This window comes from Psittacula echo, assembly GCF_963264785.1.
Source record: "Psittacula echo genome assembly, chromosome: 17".
NCBI classification, from domain to species: domain Eukaryota; kingdom Metazoa; phylum Chordata; class Aves; order Psittaciformes; family Psittacidae; genus Psittacula; species Psittacula echo.
The window spans coordinates 4,041,265-4,057,151 of record NC_137753.1 but is presented as its reverse complement, the minus strand read 5'-3'; the positions used below and the strand labels follow the sequence as shown (position 1 = coordinate 4,057,151).

The 15,887-nt window shown below is 41.7% G+C and overlaps 1 protein-coding gene across 2 annotated transcripts in view; it reads left to right on the top strand.

The window, feature by feature from the left end:
- KIF1B (kinesin family member 1B) overlaps nucleotides 1–13,292 on the top strand; it is a gene marked incomplete at its 3' end in the record, with an annotated part of 84,149 nt that extends 70,857 nt beyond the window's left edge. For both annotated transcript variants that reach the window (XM_080631393.1, XM_080631392.1), the window contains 13 exons: nucleotides 1,427–1,511; nucleotides 1,766–1,871; nucleotides 5,821–5,935; nucleotides 6,499–6,632; nucleotides 7,141–7,202; nucleotides 7,896–8,041; nucleotides 8,369–8,608; nucleotides 8,963–9,034; nucleotides 9,648–9,769; nucleotides 10,487–10,636; nucleotides 11,126–11,318; nucleotides 11,924–12,042; nucleotides 12,800–13,292. In XM_080631393.1, the coding sequence (XP_080487519.1) occupies nucleotides 1,427–1,511; nucleotides 1,766–1,871; nucleotides 5,821–5,935; nucleotides 6,499–6,632; nucleotides 7,141–7,202; nucleotides 7,896–8,041; nucleotides 8,369–8,608; nucleotides 8,963–9,034; nucleotides 9,648–9,769; nucleotides 10,487–10,636; nucleotides 11,126–11,318; nucleotides 11,924–12,042; nucleotides 12,800–12,842 (1,587 nt within the window). The remainder of the gene's footprint in view (nucleotides 1–1,426; nucleotides 1,512–1,765; nucleotides 1,872–5,820; nucleotides 5,936–6,498; nucleotides 6,633–7,140; nucleotides 7,203–7,895; nucleotides 8,042–8,368; nucleotides 8,609–8,962; nucleotides 9,035–9,647; nucleotides 9,770–10,486; nucleotides 10,637–11,125; nucleotides 11,319–11,923; nucleotides 12,043–12,799) is intronic.
- Between the last annotated feature and the right edge of the window lie 2,595 nt (nucleotides 13,293–15,887).

Here is a 15,887-nt window from a genome sequence, read left to right as displayed (position 1 = left end):
GGGCCTACAAGGATGCTGGGGAGGGACTCTTCATCAGGGACTGTAGTGAGAGGACAAGGGGTAACGGGTTCAAACTGAAACAGGGGAAGTTTAGATTGGATCTAAGGAAGAAATTCTTTACTGAGAGGGTGGTGAGGCACTGGAATGGGTTGCCCAGGGAGGTTGTGAATGCTCCATCCCTGGCGGTGTTCAAGGCCAGCTTGGATGAGGCCTTGGGTGACATGGTGTAGTGTGGGGTGTCCCTGCCCATGGCAGGGGGTTTGGAACTAGATGATCTCAAGGTCCTTTCCAACCCTAACTATTCTATGATTCTATGTCTTCTTCTGTCCCACACAGCTGTCTAATGATAGCTGTAGGGTCAGTCATCTTTCAGTCTGTAGTTAGCATGTTAGCTTTGGGCTATGAAGAGAATATGTTTGGCCCCTAGTCTGTTGTTTATCATTCCACTCATGAAAGATTAAAGCCTTTTAAAAAGCAGGAGCCTTTGAGACCAGATTTGTGCCTTCAGAGTTCTCCAACATCTCTAGCAAGGCCACAGAAGGATGACATGGATGCAGCTTTCATTGGTTCTTTCTCACTGCATGTGGCTATGAAACAGTTCTACAAAGTGACCAAGTCTCAGTGCATTTTAAATGCCTCTAATAATCCTTAAGAATAATTTGTCTTTAGCTAGATTCTAAAGATAATCCTAGTTAAATATTATTTATGGATTTATGTTAGGGTTTTTCTACTCTCACATTCTCAGGTCCTTTTCATAAAGTTTACCTGTGATTTGCATTTCTTTTCTGGTTTTACAATGATAGGAACAGTTCTTATAGGTTAGAAATAATGGCCATGTTCTAATAATTTCCTTATTAAAAATGAATAAAAATATTAGTTCTATACTTACTTGTGTCGTCATCAGTTACTTGCAGTTCAAACCTTCTTCCCAGCTATCACAGAGTTTTATTGTACTTTGGCTTGTAACAGACACATGTAACAAAGGAGGAGAATGTCTACATGAGTGGTTGCTATTTTCTAGTAACTTCTTTTGGTGTATACAGTTGTTGTTTTGGTGTATGCACTTTAATATAAGTATATAACCACACGTTAATGAAGTATTTGGGGTTTTTAGGTGGTCAATTCTGATATATCCCAGGAACAACACACATCTTTGAGAGCATAGCAATGGTTTCAGGACTATTTTAGGTTAAAAAGCACTGCCTTTGTGGAATGAGGAGGGAGAAGTGTTATTTCTGTTACATGTGAGAATATAATGTTCCTCTTAAGTTAATTGTAGGGCTATGAAGTGCATAGGTGCTTGTTCACTGTTAGAGGCTAATTTAAATGATCTTATTTGCTTCGTTTTTGCAGTATTAGTCATAGATAGATGATGTTTGTGTATGTGTGAATACTTCACCCGCTTTTTGGTTTTGAACTCTACCAGGGAATCCAGCGCAGAATCACAGTCACCATTATCCATGAGAAGGGCAGTGAGTTGCACTGGAAGGACGTGCGAGAGCTGGTTGTTGGTGAGTCTGTTGTTTTGCATGTTGCTATGGAAGGAAGAAAAAGCACTAATGGTAGTTTGTGTCAGATTCTGTCATCTTTATGACTATTGGCTGTGAGAAGAGGCTTTTGAGAAGGATGCAGAGGAAAAACTGAGTTTTGCCATTTCCACTCAGAGTTGCTTGTTAATCGCATAGTCTGTAATGATCCTTGAGAAAACAAAATCTTTCTGTGTTTAAGATTTAGTTTTAATTGATCCCCCTCCTACCTTTTCCAGGGCGTATAAGAAATAAAGCAGAGGTAGATGAAGCTGCCGTGGATGCTATTCTGTCTTTGAATATTATCTCTGCAAAATACCTGAAGTCCTCTCACAGCTCCAACAGGTAAGTGAATAAAGTGAGCACTCTGGCAGGAATCTAGAAGTTCTTCGGCCTCTGATACATTGTTAGGATGTCTGGAAAGCTGGGAATGTTGCTGATTATTTACTGTAGAATTCCATAGGCACAGGGTGTAGAAATGGAGGATGAATGTTACCATATACTCTTGCTAAGGCTGAATTCCACTGGTCTGTGTGGAGGGTTTCTAATGCATTTGAATTACCTCCCATGTGTAAGCACCATAAAGGGAGGATGGAAAGGAACAGCCTAAGGGAGTCTCAGAATTTAATCCAGAACTTTTAAACTGACATCAAGGTTTGTTGCTAGAATACAGCATTGAAGTACAGGGGTGGTCTTGGGAGTATGCTTATGGAATTGTACATACCTGTATTATTCCTGGAACAAGCATGTGACAATTTAAGCAAGAGCCATGCTTAGTAAATCAAACTTCATAATTTGTGGACTTATACACATGTATCACAAATTGACTCCAGTTCTAATAAGGAGGGGGCTCTTCTCCATGTGTCTGCAATCATGTGGGCAACAGCATGGCCCCTATCTAAGAGGTTTCTGGCTGCTGTCTCTCTCATTAGGTTGTGTTGCTGTATAGATCAGTCAGACTCCACATTGTTTTGCTTCAGTGTCTGCAACAAAGGGCAGGGAAGCGGAATGCTGCATTGCCAGCACAGCCTCTCCCTGCTCTGACATCAGCCAAATCACTTGACCTCTCCTGGCTCTGTTTAGCTCGTGGAAAGCAGGAATATCTCTGAAATTGAACTCTGAATGAGGGTTTCTGAAGGGAAGGGGATTGTTTTGGAGCCCAGCTCTGCTGCAGCTGCTGAATGCTGCAGGCAGTATCCTTCTAGGCACCAAAATGGCTTCTTCCCTCTCCATTAGATGCTTGGACTTTGAAATTCCACTGCAATACTAAAGGTGGAATCAGGATGCCGCTCCTACAGCTGAATGTCTTCCTGCCACCTAGTGTCTGTAAACACAGACAGTGACAGGGATTAGCAGTTACTCTTTGCCTCCCACCGAAAAATGGGTATTTTATATTTAGTGTATTTGGATTAATGGATCAGTATAACTGGAACGTTGCTGGTTTCAAGTCTGATTCTCTTGCATCTGCAGTTGGCAAGCTCTGTACTTCTGTTCTCTCACAATTTCAAGGAATTCCTGTATAGCTCTGTAGTTTCCTATTAGCTGGACCACTTGGGTGGAGGATGAATGTCAGTGAGATGAAGCTGTTGACCACATCTTACCAAAATGCCAAGGTTTATTTGCGGGATGAGTGTATGGCAGGGTGGTGGAGTGGGACTGAAGCCCCAGTAAAGGATTGTGTGTGTTTTATGTTTGCTCATTGTCTGCAGACTTGTTTTCTGGTTGGTTTTTGGCTTTTTGTTTGATTGGTTTTAGGTCTGCTTACTCTGTTCCTCTCAGCTGTTGCTTTTCTGTTCTGCTTTTGGCTGGACTAACTGAAGCTCTTTTCATGTTTTCACAGGCTCTTTCTTGATAAGGATATGCCTAGGTATTTTCTGTTTGCTTGCTTTGTACATAAAGCATTCTATTTTCAGGAAGCTTTATGCCCCATTTGTATTGCTGCCAATTCCCTTTTAGCTTTTACTAATTTCTGTTAGCACTCCTCTTACCTCTACCAGAAGTAGTATACCTCCTCCTCCTTTGTGTCCGGGGTTTATTCAGGTGCAATTTAGTGGGGCAAACTTTCCTTCACATGGAAGAGACAGCTTCCTTTGAGCCTTTCTGATTCTCAGAATGTGCCATCAGAATATAGTCCCTATTTGTAGTCCTTGCTTTGTTCTGTGTACAAGAACTAAATTTGGATTTCTTTCCTGTCTCTAATTCTTGCTGTGTTTGAAGTACCAAGTCAAGGCCAGAATGATTGGGTTACTTGAAATTCCAGCTCAGAATTGCATGGAACAAAAAGCAGTAGCTGCTATGTGACTGTCATTCAACCTCTGTTCTTAGGGTGGATTTGCATCTGAAATTTAACCATGTGGCTGCTACTTCTTAGTTTACCAGCTGGCAAAGAAGTGAGACATGTAGTAGCTGCTCAGACTGGATTCCTTTTTCACCTTCCAGACTGGGACAGAGCCAAGCATTCTGGCTGCACAATCTGGGGCAATCTGCACTCTTTCTGTGTTCTGCTCTTTCAAAAAGAGAAGACTTTATCTTCAATGCTCTCAATTCACCATGAATGCTAAAATCCACCTAAAAATCAGTTCTAACTATACACTGGGGCCTTTAACCTGCTTCTCCTGTTTTCCATGCTTTGCTTGTTCTGTGTTACATTTTCCCCCTGTGCTATTGACTGTGCTGAAAGAAGTTTGCCCACTTTTGTTTGTTGTCTCCTTCTACAACTATTCTAGCAAGTTCTGGTTTGGACAGGCAAGACTGTGTATTTAGCTTTCTGGCTAGACAAAACCCAGTGGAGTGATGGTCTTGAAGCTGTGCTTGACTTCAGCGTGAGTTTTATCCAGAAAGCATTATTTTGCTGAAGAGAGGCATTTAGTTCTGCAGCGATGAACTGTTACAGCTGTGTCCTCTCCTCATGATGAGGAGTCATGTTTGACAATGGTGCAGAGCTTATTCAGGGGTGAGGGGCACTGACTGTACCATCTGTGGAAAACAAGGTTTTACTGCTATTTCTTCCAACCATGTAGTAAATCTGGAGCTTGTTAAATGTTTAAAAGATTGCTCTTGTAACTAAGACACGAGGGAAGATTAAAACACAGGAACTCAGCACAGGTTTGTAAAGGGCCAGAGGGCAACCTGTGGTGCTTGCCTAATCTCACTCAAGTAAGGATGATTACATTACAGTGCCTTTAAAGTTACCACTTACTTAGCCTTTAGAATATACTTCTGTGTAGCATTTTTAATAGAAGTGGGACATGTAGAAGTGATTTCTGCTTAAGATGCGAACAGTGTGTTTAGCAGTATTCTCAAATGATATTACTTGACTGCACAGTTCACGGTGTCTCAATGCAGTGACTGAGAATTGTGTTATTTGTATCAGGAAAAGGGGATTTTTGGGAGCTCTGAGATCGGAACTCTTTGTTTCTGATATGTCTTCTCTAGGGCTGCTGCTTGTTTCTTTGTGATTTGGGTTTTGTTATTTCTTTCTTCCACTCCCACCCTGCTTTTTGTCATTTGTCTCTTGTTTCGTTCTAGTTGGCCTTGGGCATTAGTAGAGAAACTCTTCAGAGACAGAACTTGTTTTAAAGAAATACTATACATAAAGCACCTTCTTGCTTTTAGTATTCCATCATTCGGACTTGGAATGAGATGGAAAACCTCAGTGGCAAGGGGATTTGGGAGGGAAATTATATGGAAGTGATGGAGAATTCTTTCTCTGCTACTAGTGTAGAGAAGCGGGCTGTATTCCGGAATAAGGGCGTAGGACTTCTTTCCAAAGAAACCTACATGGAGTCAATCTCTACCTGCGAGAAAGGAGAAAGCTCATTTCCCATTGCCCCTGTTAGAGAGGAGGGTGTGTAATGGTGACTCTGGATCTGAAGATTTAGCTTTCCTATGTATGATGCTTTTACTTTTGACTTGAACAGACGAACTTTCTTGATTGCTGGGGCACAACTGTGGGAGCCTTCAGCTCCCTCCTTTCAACTGCAAAAGTTTGTGTTAGATCTGGAAGTTTTAATTAAATCTAGTGGGGACATAGAAAGAAATCTTTATTTTATCTCTTGCTTGATTTAGGACTTAACCCTACCTGTCAGTCATTCTGATTTGAGGTAGAAGTAAGTTCTCTTGGGAAAGAAAAGGTCTTTGCTTCAACTATTTGTTATCTGAGCCACTGAGAGTCATAGTGGATGATGTCAAGGATGAGATGTTTACACTGATAAGAGGGATGAGATGCTTTACACTGATCAAAGGAATGCAGAGGAACTCTTACTATTGAGCTTTTACTGTGTGTTTTTTCCAGGACTTTCTACCGATTTGAAGCAGTTTGGGATAGCTCCTTGCATAACTCCCTTCTCCTCAACCGAGTGACACCATATGGAGAGAAGATATATATGACCCTTTCTGCTTACCTGGAGGTTAGAGATCTGTGCCTTCCTTTTTGCTTGTGACTCAGGTATAACATTGAGACAGCAGACAGTGTGTACTTGAGATAAATACTGACTGGTCTAAATGATCTTTGAATCCTGAGGCCAGGGAAAGTCTTTATTCATTTTCTGAGAGCAGGGTGGAAAAGTTTGTTCACAGTTAAAGTGTTACAGATGTCAAGGTATTACTGCCTCACAACAAATGTGAAGTGAATCTGGTGATCTCCTTCTCTTTCTGTGCCTCCTTTCATCTATCTTTGTATCTGAAAATCCATTTAAATCAGTGAATGTTGCTACGTAAGTACTACTAATGTTACGAACACTGGCCTAGCTTTTGGATTTGCCTGCAAGACACTGTTGTCTTGTGTAGTACTTCACCCCCAAGATGCATCAAGTAATTTGACAGTTCTGTTTCATGGGTACACATAAGGAAACCCTTCACCAAAGACCCAAACAAGAACAAATTACATAAAGCTGTCCCACTAAAAGAGGGAAGCAGTGTAACTTGGCATAGTTGTCTGCAGCAACTCATTCATTGCTGTTGTTTCTCTTAGCTTGACCATTGCATCCAGCCTGCTGTTATAACAAAGGATGTCTGTATGGTGTTTTACTCTCGAGATGCCAAGATCTCCCCACCACGATCACTGCGCAATCTCTTTGGCAGTGGCTACTCCAAATCTCCAGATTCGTAAGTTCAGTGACCAGTTTTGGTATCCATGTTTTATGTCAGTGTAAGGTTTTTCTCTTAGAGGGCATGGGGAGAATGCAGCTTTGTTTCCTTTATTTATTCCTTGAAATCCCATCTAGTTCTAGTTCTCCCGTCCAGTTTTGGACATTCATTCTTGAATTTATTTCAGTGAAACTCTGATGGCTTCTTTCTTTACTGACCCCTTTTTCAACCTTTTGACTGAACAGTTGGGAAGAGAGCCATTTTTCAACCTTGTACATAGATGATCCTGATCTGAAATTTACTTCAGTAAAGTGGCTCCTTGCCGAGTTGAATTGGTGATGGGGAGGAGCATGGGGGATGCCACTTGCAGTCTGTTCTGGGTATTTTATGTCAAGATTAGAATTCAGATGTAGTTCTAACTTACAACTGTACCTAAACTTCTAATTTGGAGACCACTTAACTAAAGCTAATACACTTTATATCTGAAATTAATAGTTCTTTTTCCCCTCTGGTTTCTTGTGAATAGCAATCGTGTAACCGGGATCTATGAACTAAGTTTATGCAAAATGGCAGACACAGGAAGTCCAGGTAAGCAGTGACTGGGTGTTCAAGTGACAAATATGAAGTACTGCAGAAAATTCCGTAGGCAGAATGGAGTAAACACTTCTATGCCGACGGGAAGCAGTTCCTGTGTTTCACAGGAGCAGTGGAACATTGCTATTCCATTAAAAAAACTTATGCAGGCTTTTATTTTCCACTCAAGTCTGTGTTTTACCATTAGTGAACCAAGGATTCACTGATAACTTTACATTTTCTGGCATGGGTATATTAGGAAACTGGGCATGTGCCTAAGTCAGACTTAGGGGTCGTAGTACATGGCTCATAACTAGCACAGGTGAGACTTTGTATTTGCAGCAATAGTTTTCTCTTGGTCCTCATAACTGATATCTCATGCAAGCTTGATAACTTGGAAGGAATGTAGGTCATGTAGTATCAATATATTTTTCCTTTAAGACCTAGCAATGGAAGTTATTTTGTTTTCTTAGACTGAACAGGAGTTTGCATTATATCCTGATCAATACAAATTATCTGAATGAAGAAAGCTGGAAGAAATCAAATCTCTTTGGAATGTGTGACTGCTGTTAATGGAATCATTGCCATGTTTATTTCCAGCCCAACAGCAGAAGTGTTGGTTCTTCACAGATTGCTAATTGGTAGTGTGTGTTAGTGGCATCCCTCAGACTGTTTTTAACATGTCTGATGTTGTTTCTTGCTGCTCAGGAATGCAGAGGAGGAGGAGGAAAGTCCTGGATACATCTGTGGCTTATGTGCGAGGAGAGGAGAACCTGGCGGGTTGGAGGCCCAGGGGTGACAGCCTCATTCTTGAGCATCAGTGGGAACTGGAGAAACTGGAGTTGCTGCATGACGTGAGTAAAGAGATGAGGAAGGGGAACAAAAAGCAGAACTGTACCTTTGAATTTGCCTTTGATCTTCTGAGCTGAATGAGTTCGCAGGTGGCAGTTTGTTCCCAAAGTCAAGACTTAAGTAAATTCTCTAACAGAGAAGATAAAAAGTGTGTGGCTGGCTGCTGAATAGAATCTTCAGCTCAGAATCAAAGTGTATTCAATTTCTAGTGCTATTGTAAACTCTATAAATGCTTACTGGTGTGACTCCTGAAAGAATGCCTAAGAATTCAGTTCCTGTAAAGTAGGCAACATCCTGGAGCAGATGACACTGATTTCTTTTCTTACCAGGTGGAAAAAACCCGACACTTCCTTCTGCTTCGTGAAAAGCTTGGTGACAGCATCCCCAAGTCCCTGAGTGACTCACTGTCTCCCAGTCTGAGCAGTGGAACCCTCAGTACCTCCACCAGCATTTCCTCACAGATTTCAACTACAACCTTTGAGAGTGCTGTGACGCCCAGTGAGAGCAGTGGCTATGACTCAGCAGATATAGAGAGCCTGGTGGATCGGGAGAAAGAGCTGGCCACCAAGGTATAACATGAGAAAAACCTTATGAGTCTAAATAGGGATGCTGAAGATGATTAAATGTTAATGATGAGCTTCTCAGCATGGCAAATATCCAGTATTGTGTGAGCTTCATTTTAATGTGAAATAATCTGTTCTCAGCAGCCAATGCTGGTGGCTCAGTTTGTGCTACGGCGGTATCTCATCCCCCTTCATTAGTAGTTCTGTAAATGAAACATTCTAATTTATCCTTTTTATCCTGTTTATCCCTTCAAGAGCTGCCAAGTTTGTCTTGGCAAAGGGCCTCTTGTGTTTGAATTTCTCTGAAAACCTGAATGTAAAATCCTTTTCTGTGTTGTTTGTTTTCCTTCCCCACTTTAGTGTCTGCAGCTTCTCACTCACACTTTCAATCGGGAATTTAACCAGGTGTACAACAGCATCAGTGATTGTAAGGTAAATATTTCATGCAATACAATGCATTATATTTGTAGTACAATAGCAATATGTTTGTAGTTTGTGGAATCTGATTCTGTGAAGAGACAAAACACTTGATAGTAATTTCTTTATTTTCAGTCTGCTGGAAGCATTTGGCTATTCAGCATCAGGAATTGCATATTCCTGCAATTTATATTGCAGGAATTAGAAATGGTGTGAACTTGGGCTATATATATCTTCCAGTTTCTTAGCAGGCTGGAAGTGCACTATATTTCCCTACATACACTTTCCTGATGTAAAAGGATAAATTGGCTTTTTAACCTCTGACTTATAGGTACTCCAAGTTGCAAACTAGATAGTCTGATACGCTGTTGAGGAAGTCAGGGTGTGAACAATAAGTAGTTTAGGACATTAATAACAAGCTGTGCCTACAAAAGTGCCATTGTATTTTCACCCAGGATGGGTTTATGATGGTTGTGTGTGGAACTTTGACTAGCAAGTGGGGAAATGGCTGATAGAAATACCTTCTATTATCTGAGCCTCCCGCTTGCTCAGTGCCATGTTCTAGTCTGGACTGTACCAGCTACCAAAAAACACCCCTCTAATATGTTGCCTGTATTTGTCCTTGTAGTTGTCAGATATTTCCCCCATTGGGCGGGACCCCTCTGTGTCGAGTTTCAGCAGTGCCACCCTCACACCTTCATCTACCTGCCCCTCTCTGGTGGATTCAAGATGCAATTCAATTGACCAGAAGTAAGTATAGGGTATTCATAGAAACACGTTACCTCTCAGTGCTTCACAAACCTCTTTGCTAGGCTTTGATTTATTTTAATCCCTTCCTTCCTTTTCCCTGCTTTCAGGTGTTTCTCTGTACAGCCCCCTTCCTTTATCTTCTCCAATCACTGCACAATTATTTCCCCCCATTTTGTTCTTTCGAAGTGTTTTTTCTTTGTGTGAAAGAACAGTCAGATGTGTGTCATTCTGGTGACCAGTGCAATGTCAGTGTGCAGAGTCCACAAGTTTTATTCAGAGCTCTGTTAAAAAAGGCCTACTAACAACAACCCAGAATAAACCAGTTTGGCCAATAATCTCTGTTTATGTTTCTCAGCTGTATCCAGAGATGTTTTTCATTAAATTGGGACTAATTACTTAGTGAAAGACATGATTTGTACCTTCTCAGCCTAACATCCCTGAGAGGAGGAGTGCTGATGAAGTAGTACATTTTACATGAAACCATGGTAAATTGGGCAAGAGAAACAAGGGGGAAGTAGTGGGGTAGTTACTTGAAGTTTTATTCCATAGGCTTCAAGGAAATGCTATGTGATACTATACACAAGGATCCCAATGTCGTACAAAACTGGAAGATGAAACTTGTAAGACAGGCGAGGCTGTAGATGTGCTTTAAATTCCATTGTCACATTCAGTTGGTTTATTGTGATTTACTTCTCTTTCTCCACTCTTATTTTTAAGAACACCAGAAGCAAATTCTCGTGCCTCCAGTCCCTGTCATGAGGTGGAACAGTTCCAGCTAATTCCTACGGTAGAAACTTCCTATCTTGCCAGAGCTGGAAAGAATGAATTCTTAAACCTTGTTCCTGATATTGAGGAAATCAGACCAGGGTGAGTTTTCTGTTGTGTGTTCACGGCTTCCTGAGAGCTGCCACAGGGGCTTTCTGAGATTTGTAGGGTTTTATGCCCCATTTGAGGGAGGTAAATTAGACAAATGATAGCAGAACTGCAGAGTCCTTTATGATAGAAGCAGGATTGATGAGGGTCGTGTTAATATCTCTGCAGTATTCATTCCCTGCATCTACTTAATAAACAGGATTTTCAGTGACTTGAATATAATGTCTGCTATCATCAAAACCATGGCTGAAGCTCACTGAAGTAGAGATCTTTGTGGCTCCTTCTTTCTGTCAGACCTTTGCATAGTTCTTGAAGACAGAATTCAGCTTGCTAGGTATAGAACCTTTGCATAATACTGTTGTAGACAAAGTATACTAAGGACCAAGTGTCTTACACAGTGTTTTGTAGTTAATAGGGTATGTGGTATGTCTCTTACTTGGGGCAAAATGTATTCCTGTTTATCTGTGGGCTTGTTTTTTCCAGCTCTGTGGTCTCAAAGAAGGGATACCTCCACTTCAAAGAGCCACTCTCCAGCTCCTGGGCCAAGCACTTTGTGGTGGTTCGCCGTCCCTATGTTTTCATTTACAACAGTGACAAAGATCCTGTAGAAAGAGGAATCATAAACTTATCCACAGCTCAGGTGGAATACAGTGAGGATCAGCAGGCAATGGTCAAGGTCAGTCTGCAGCCATCATTTATTTACCCATAGAGCTGGAATGTTACAGGTAGTAGAGCATCCATACAATCCTGTGTGTCGTCTCTGATCCAAGGAAAATGCATCTGTGTCTTGGACAGTGTCTGGTATCTGATGATTCTGGCCACAAAGGCCCAGTTTGTTCAGGATTTCTTCTGTTTTGGACACAGTTGTACAAGAGACTAAAACAAGCTGCTGTTACACATCACATTTTGCTTTTATGAACATAGTTGGTACCATCACCCAGTATGTTTGGGTTTTGTAGTCTTGTTTCTGTGGTGTTTTGGGGTTGTGTGGTTTGTTTGTGTAGAAAGAAAACCCCAAAGCAACACACACAAACATCCTGCAAGGAATCAGATTAACTTTACTGGTCCATCTCAGCTCTTAAAGTCCATACTTACAAGTTAAAGCTATAATTTGTAGAAGATGTCCCATCTGATTGACTAATAATATCCTGGAAATGACCAATGAAAGACCTTAGGTCTTGTGGTGTTCAGGAATGTACCACAGCAGACTTTCCCTTAGAGAGGAAGTGTGTGTCATATGCTTGTAGTCTTCAGTAATTTAAATTGTCCTTAATATTCCAGACACCCAACACATTTGGTGTATGCACAAAGCATCGTGGGGTCCTGCTCCAGGCCATCAATGACAAAGACATGAATGACTGGTTATATGCCTTCAATCCACTTCTTGCTGGCACAATACGGTAAGAGGCAGCTCACGGGCAGACAGTGCTGCAGAGCACAAAGACAGTGAGAGAGTCATAAGCAGGAGGCTGAGAGTTTGCCACAGAATTTAACCTTGCTTGTTCTGAATTTGATGGGTGAACTGAAGGGGGAAGGGGGGCAACAAAGGGAAAATCAAACCAAACAAGCCCTGTACCTCAGAAATGCAGTAGCTGTTGCTTTGCCTTGTGACATTCCTAGCAGATGTATCCAGTTTGAGCACGGGTGGTAAGCTTCATGCAGTACTGCTTGTGGAGGCCACAAAATGGTTTCCTTATAGGGCTGTTTTACAGATTTCTAAGGCTTCTTACTCCCTCTGTGCAGGTGGGTCTGGGCTGTGAGCTAAAGCAGAAATCCTCATTTCCTTCCCTTTTCTTGAACTTCTCTGGAAGCCATTCCTTTAACACGGGTCACAGGCATCCCCTGCTTGCTGGAGAGGTCTGACTACACTACAGGAGCTCTTCCTTTTAGTTAAAAATAAGCTAAAAACTTACATATTTTTGTACAGCATCAGATAATTTCTTAACAGCGCAGTCCTTAAAAGATCCTGTCTTCCTTTAAAAGAGCCCAGCAGAAGAGTGAGAAGCCTTTCTCCTTACAGCCCTTGATATGTTTTACTTATGGAATAAACTAGGACTATATAGAAGGATTTAAGAAAAAAAGGTGGACAAAGTGGGGAGGGAAGAGGAATAAACTTCCAGAACTCAACAAATACTTCTTTATTTCTTTCCTGTGCAGGTCAAAACTGGCTCGAAGACGCACGGGCCAGCTGAAGTACTGAGTCCATGTCATGTTCTCATCTGTTCTCCCTAACTCACCTTCCGATAGATGAAGTGTTACCTCTCATTTTGTCTTTGTGATTCTTGACAGTTTCTCTTGTATGTAATCCTGTGGCTTAACATCCCCTCCCCTCCCACCTCCTTCCACACATTTCCTAGGTATTCTAACTGTACCTTGTTTCTTTTCACTTGTACTGAGGATCGTACCTAATAGCATGTGGCCAAACTAAAAGAGAAAGAAAAAAAAAAGGCAAAAAAATGAAGTGATTTATGCACAACTCTAAAAAGAAAAAAAAAAAAAGTTATTTATTTTTAATTCTCATAATTATTTTCCCATTTCCAACTGACCTTTCGGAGTCTGTCCCACTGTCCGTTGTTGTCTGTCTGGACTGCTGCAGGGTTTCATTCAGTCTGTGACTTGGCAGTAGTCATTGGTTCCCTCAGGGCAACGTTCTAATGCCAGGGAAAGAGAAATTCTTCTATGTAGACATTACCCAGTGAGGAACTGCAATAGCTCCTCAGGCTTTCTGGATCCAGCCTCTTATTTAAACTCTGTTGAAAGCTGATATTGGACAAATCTATCTGGGCAGACTGGATTTTGGACTGGGTGCAAGTTTTTTGTTTCCAGGGTCCATCGGCTGAAGGCATGAGCTGGAAAAGGATAGGGAACAAACCAAGAGGGGCTGGCTAGAATAGTCTGCCTTTAGACTCTTGTGGGGTTGCAGGGGAGCAGTGCTTGGCTGTAACTCTTTCCCAGAACATTAACACTCACTACTCTGCCTCTGAACCGAGCCGAGGAGACAGAACTTTTGCTGATACGAGGAAAAAGAAAGCACATCGATCAAATATTAGATAGAATCCCTAAGGTTTTAGATGCTCAGCCTCGTATTTGGCAGATGGGGAGTGTTAAGTGGAAATGAAAGTGTGGTTGTTCCCTAGAGCTCTTCCAGGAGAGCACCGCAGGAGGGCAGTGTCTCCTCTTCTGCGTTTGATCCTGACTACAGAGTTCTGGAGCAACAGTTCTCACCTCTCTTGGAAGGGATGTGTGGTTGTCATTGATATGTTGGGATAGACTGCGGCATCATTTGGCAAGGCCTGCTTCATGTATGTATCTCTTATCTGCAATACTCTGATGACATCCCATCTGTTCGTGGGGAAAGCATCTTCTGTCTACAGAATACTTTCTAGAGCTAGCACTTGCAATATTCTCCAGGGAACAGCAGGACACTTTCACTTCATTTTGGAACAACTGTTGAATGTCTTCTAATTTCCCTGCTACAATTTTAATGAGCTAAACCCCCCTCATTAGTTTTAACTTCAGAATTGATCCTCCCTGGAGGACAGATCAGGAGGACTCTGATCCTGGTCAGTGGGTGTGATAATTGGCTTCTTGTTGATCAGCTGGGTGGTGTTAGTTCCTGACCTACAGTGTAAGTTCTTTTTGTGGCCAAGGTTTTGGTCCTTGCCTCAATAAAAGAAGGCAGAATGAGTTTCCTTTCTGAGAAATGAACTCATCCTTCTGAGTTAGGTTTTCAGGGAGGTTGGGAGGAGTCGTGGTTTCTTTCACTGTGTTTCAGACTGCTATGCTATACTTTATTGACTGCCCTGGGCATTGACAGGGCTAGCTGTGATCCTGGGAGATGGACGGGGGTTTCATCCTGTGGTTCTGACCTCTCAAGGGAGAGGTAAAAGAGTTTTGTTCCACTATTACAGTAGGCACATGTAGGTACACTCCAGCTCAAGAAGGTCATTTGGATTCAGCTTACTCATCACAGGTTAGAAACTCTGTGGCCAAAAGTGGACGTGGGACTGGCATCAGCTGAGCAATTTTTAGCTTTATGGGGTTTTCGTTCTCCAGTAAAGTGCAATGCATGAGACCTCCTAACAGCATGGTTGGCAAAGGAGCAGGGAGATGGAGTTTGACTCTTGCTAGGACATATCTTTATATATCTCGAGATAGTACTCAAGCTAAATCATGTGCTCATGCCATCTCCTGTGGTCCTCAGATTTATTTCAGAACTGGAAGCCAGAGTGAAGGAGCATCCTGGGGACCCAGGAGCATAATAGGGATTTAATTTCCTTTTCTTTTCCTTCTTGTTTTGTCTTGTTTAATTGTGTGTGACTTAACACAGTGATGCTATTCCTTTGTTATGCAATGGACGATAATGCACTTCCAGTGTGTGGATACATCAGATTTGTCAGTGCTGCAGGAAGGCTCCTCAAGCTGGAGCTAAGCCGATCTCAAGAATTAGGTTAATTTTAAGCACTAAAGTTGTTGCTGCCATCACCGTGTGTAATGAAGGTGGAACCAGTTTGAGGAGGCAGTGATTTAGGTGGTGGCATTTTGTGACACACTTCAGAGCATTTTAAGTTTTCTCTTTCTCTTTTAACTAGAAGAAAACTGGTTTGCTAAGTCTTTGCTTTGGATAAGCCAGAAAATGAACCAAGGAGATAGAAGCATTGCATAGAAACATGATTAAGGGATCTTCCTTTAAAAGCAGGAAGAGATGAAGGCTTATTTTATACAGAGCTGGAAGTGGTACAGCCGTGTTGCATAAATGTTACTCTTCTATCTAAAGACTGCAAGCAGCTTCTGGTGACTTGATGTCCCTGTGGATAACAGATCATCAGAAGAGAAAAATTCCATTTTCAAGCATCAGTATCTCTTAAAGCTGCATGATCTGTGACTAAAGATTTTTGTTGTGTGGAGTTCAAATGGGCATTACTGTTTTCAGGTCTGACAAAGGCGTACAGTTAGTTTCTCACCAATTACTGAAGCCTATGTTGAGACATCAGTTTCCCTGCTTAAAACTGGACTGAAATCAATTAAAGTTTTCTTTGGAAGGATAATGAAGCAAAAGATTTCCATTTACTTTAAAGCTTCTTTAGTCTAGCCCTACATGTTAGACAAGAAGGGAAAAACTAAGTCCTAAGCTGCCTTCTCTTGGCATTTAGAAGTGCACTCTTGGTTACCTACTGTGTGTACGTGAAGTCCTGGAGTCAGACAGCTCTTGGGGCTCACCCTCTGGAGACAAGGCATCATGCCA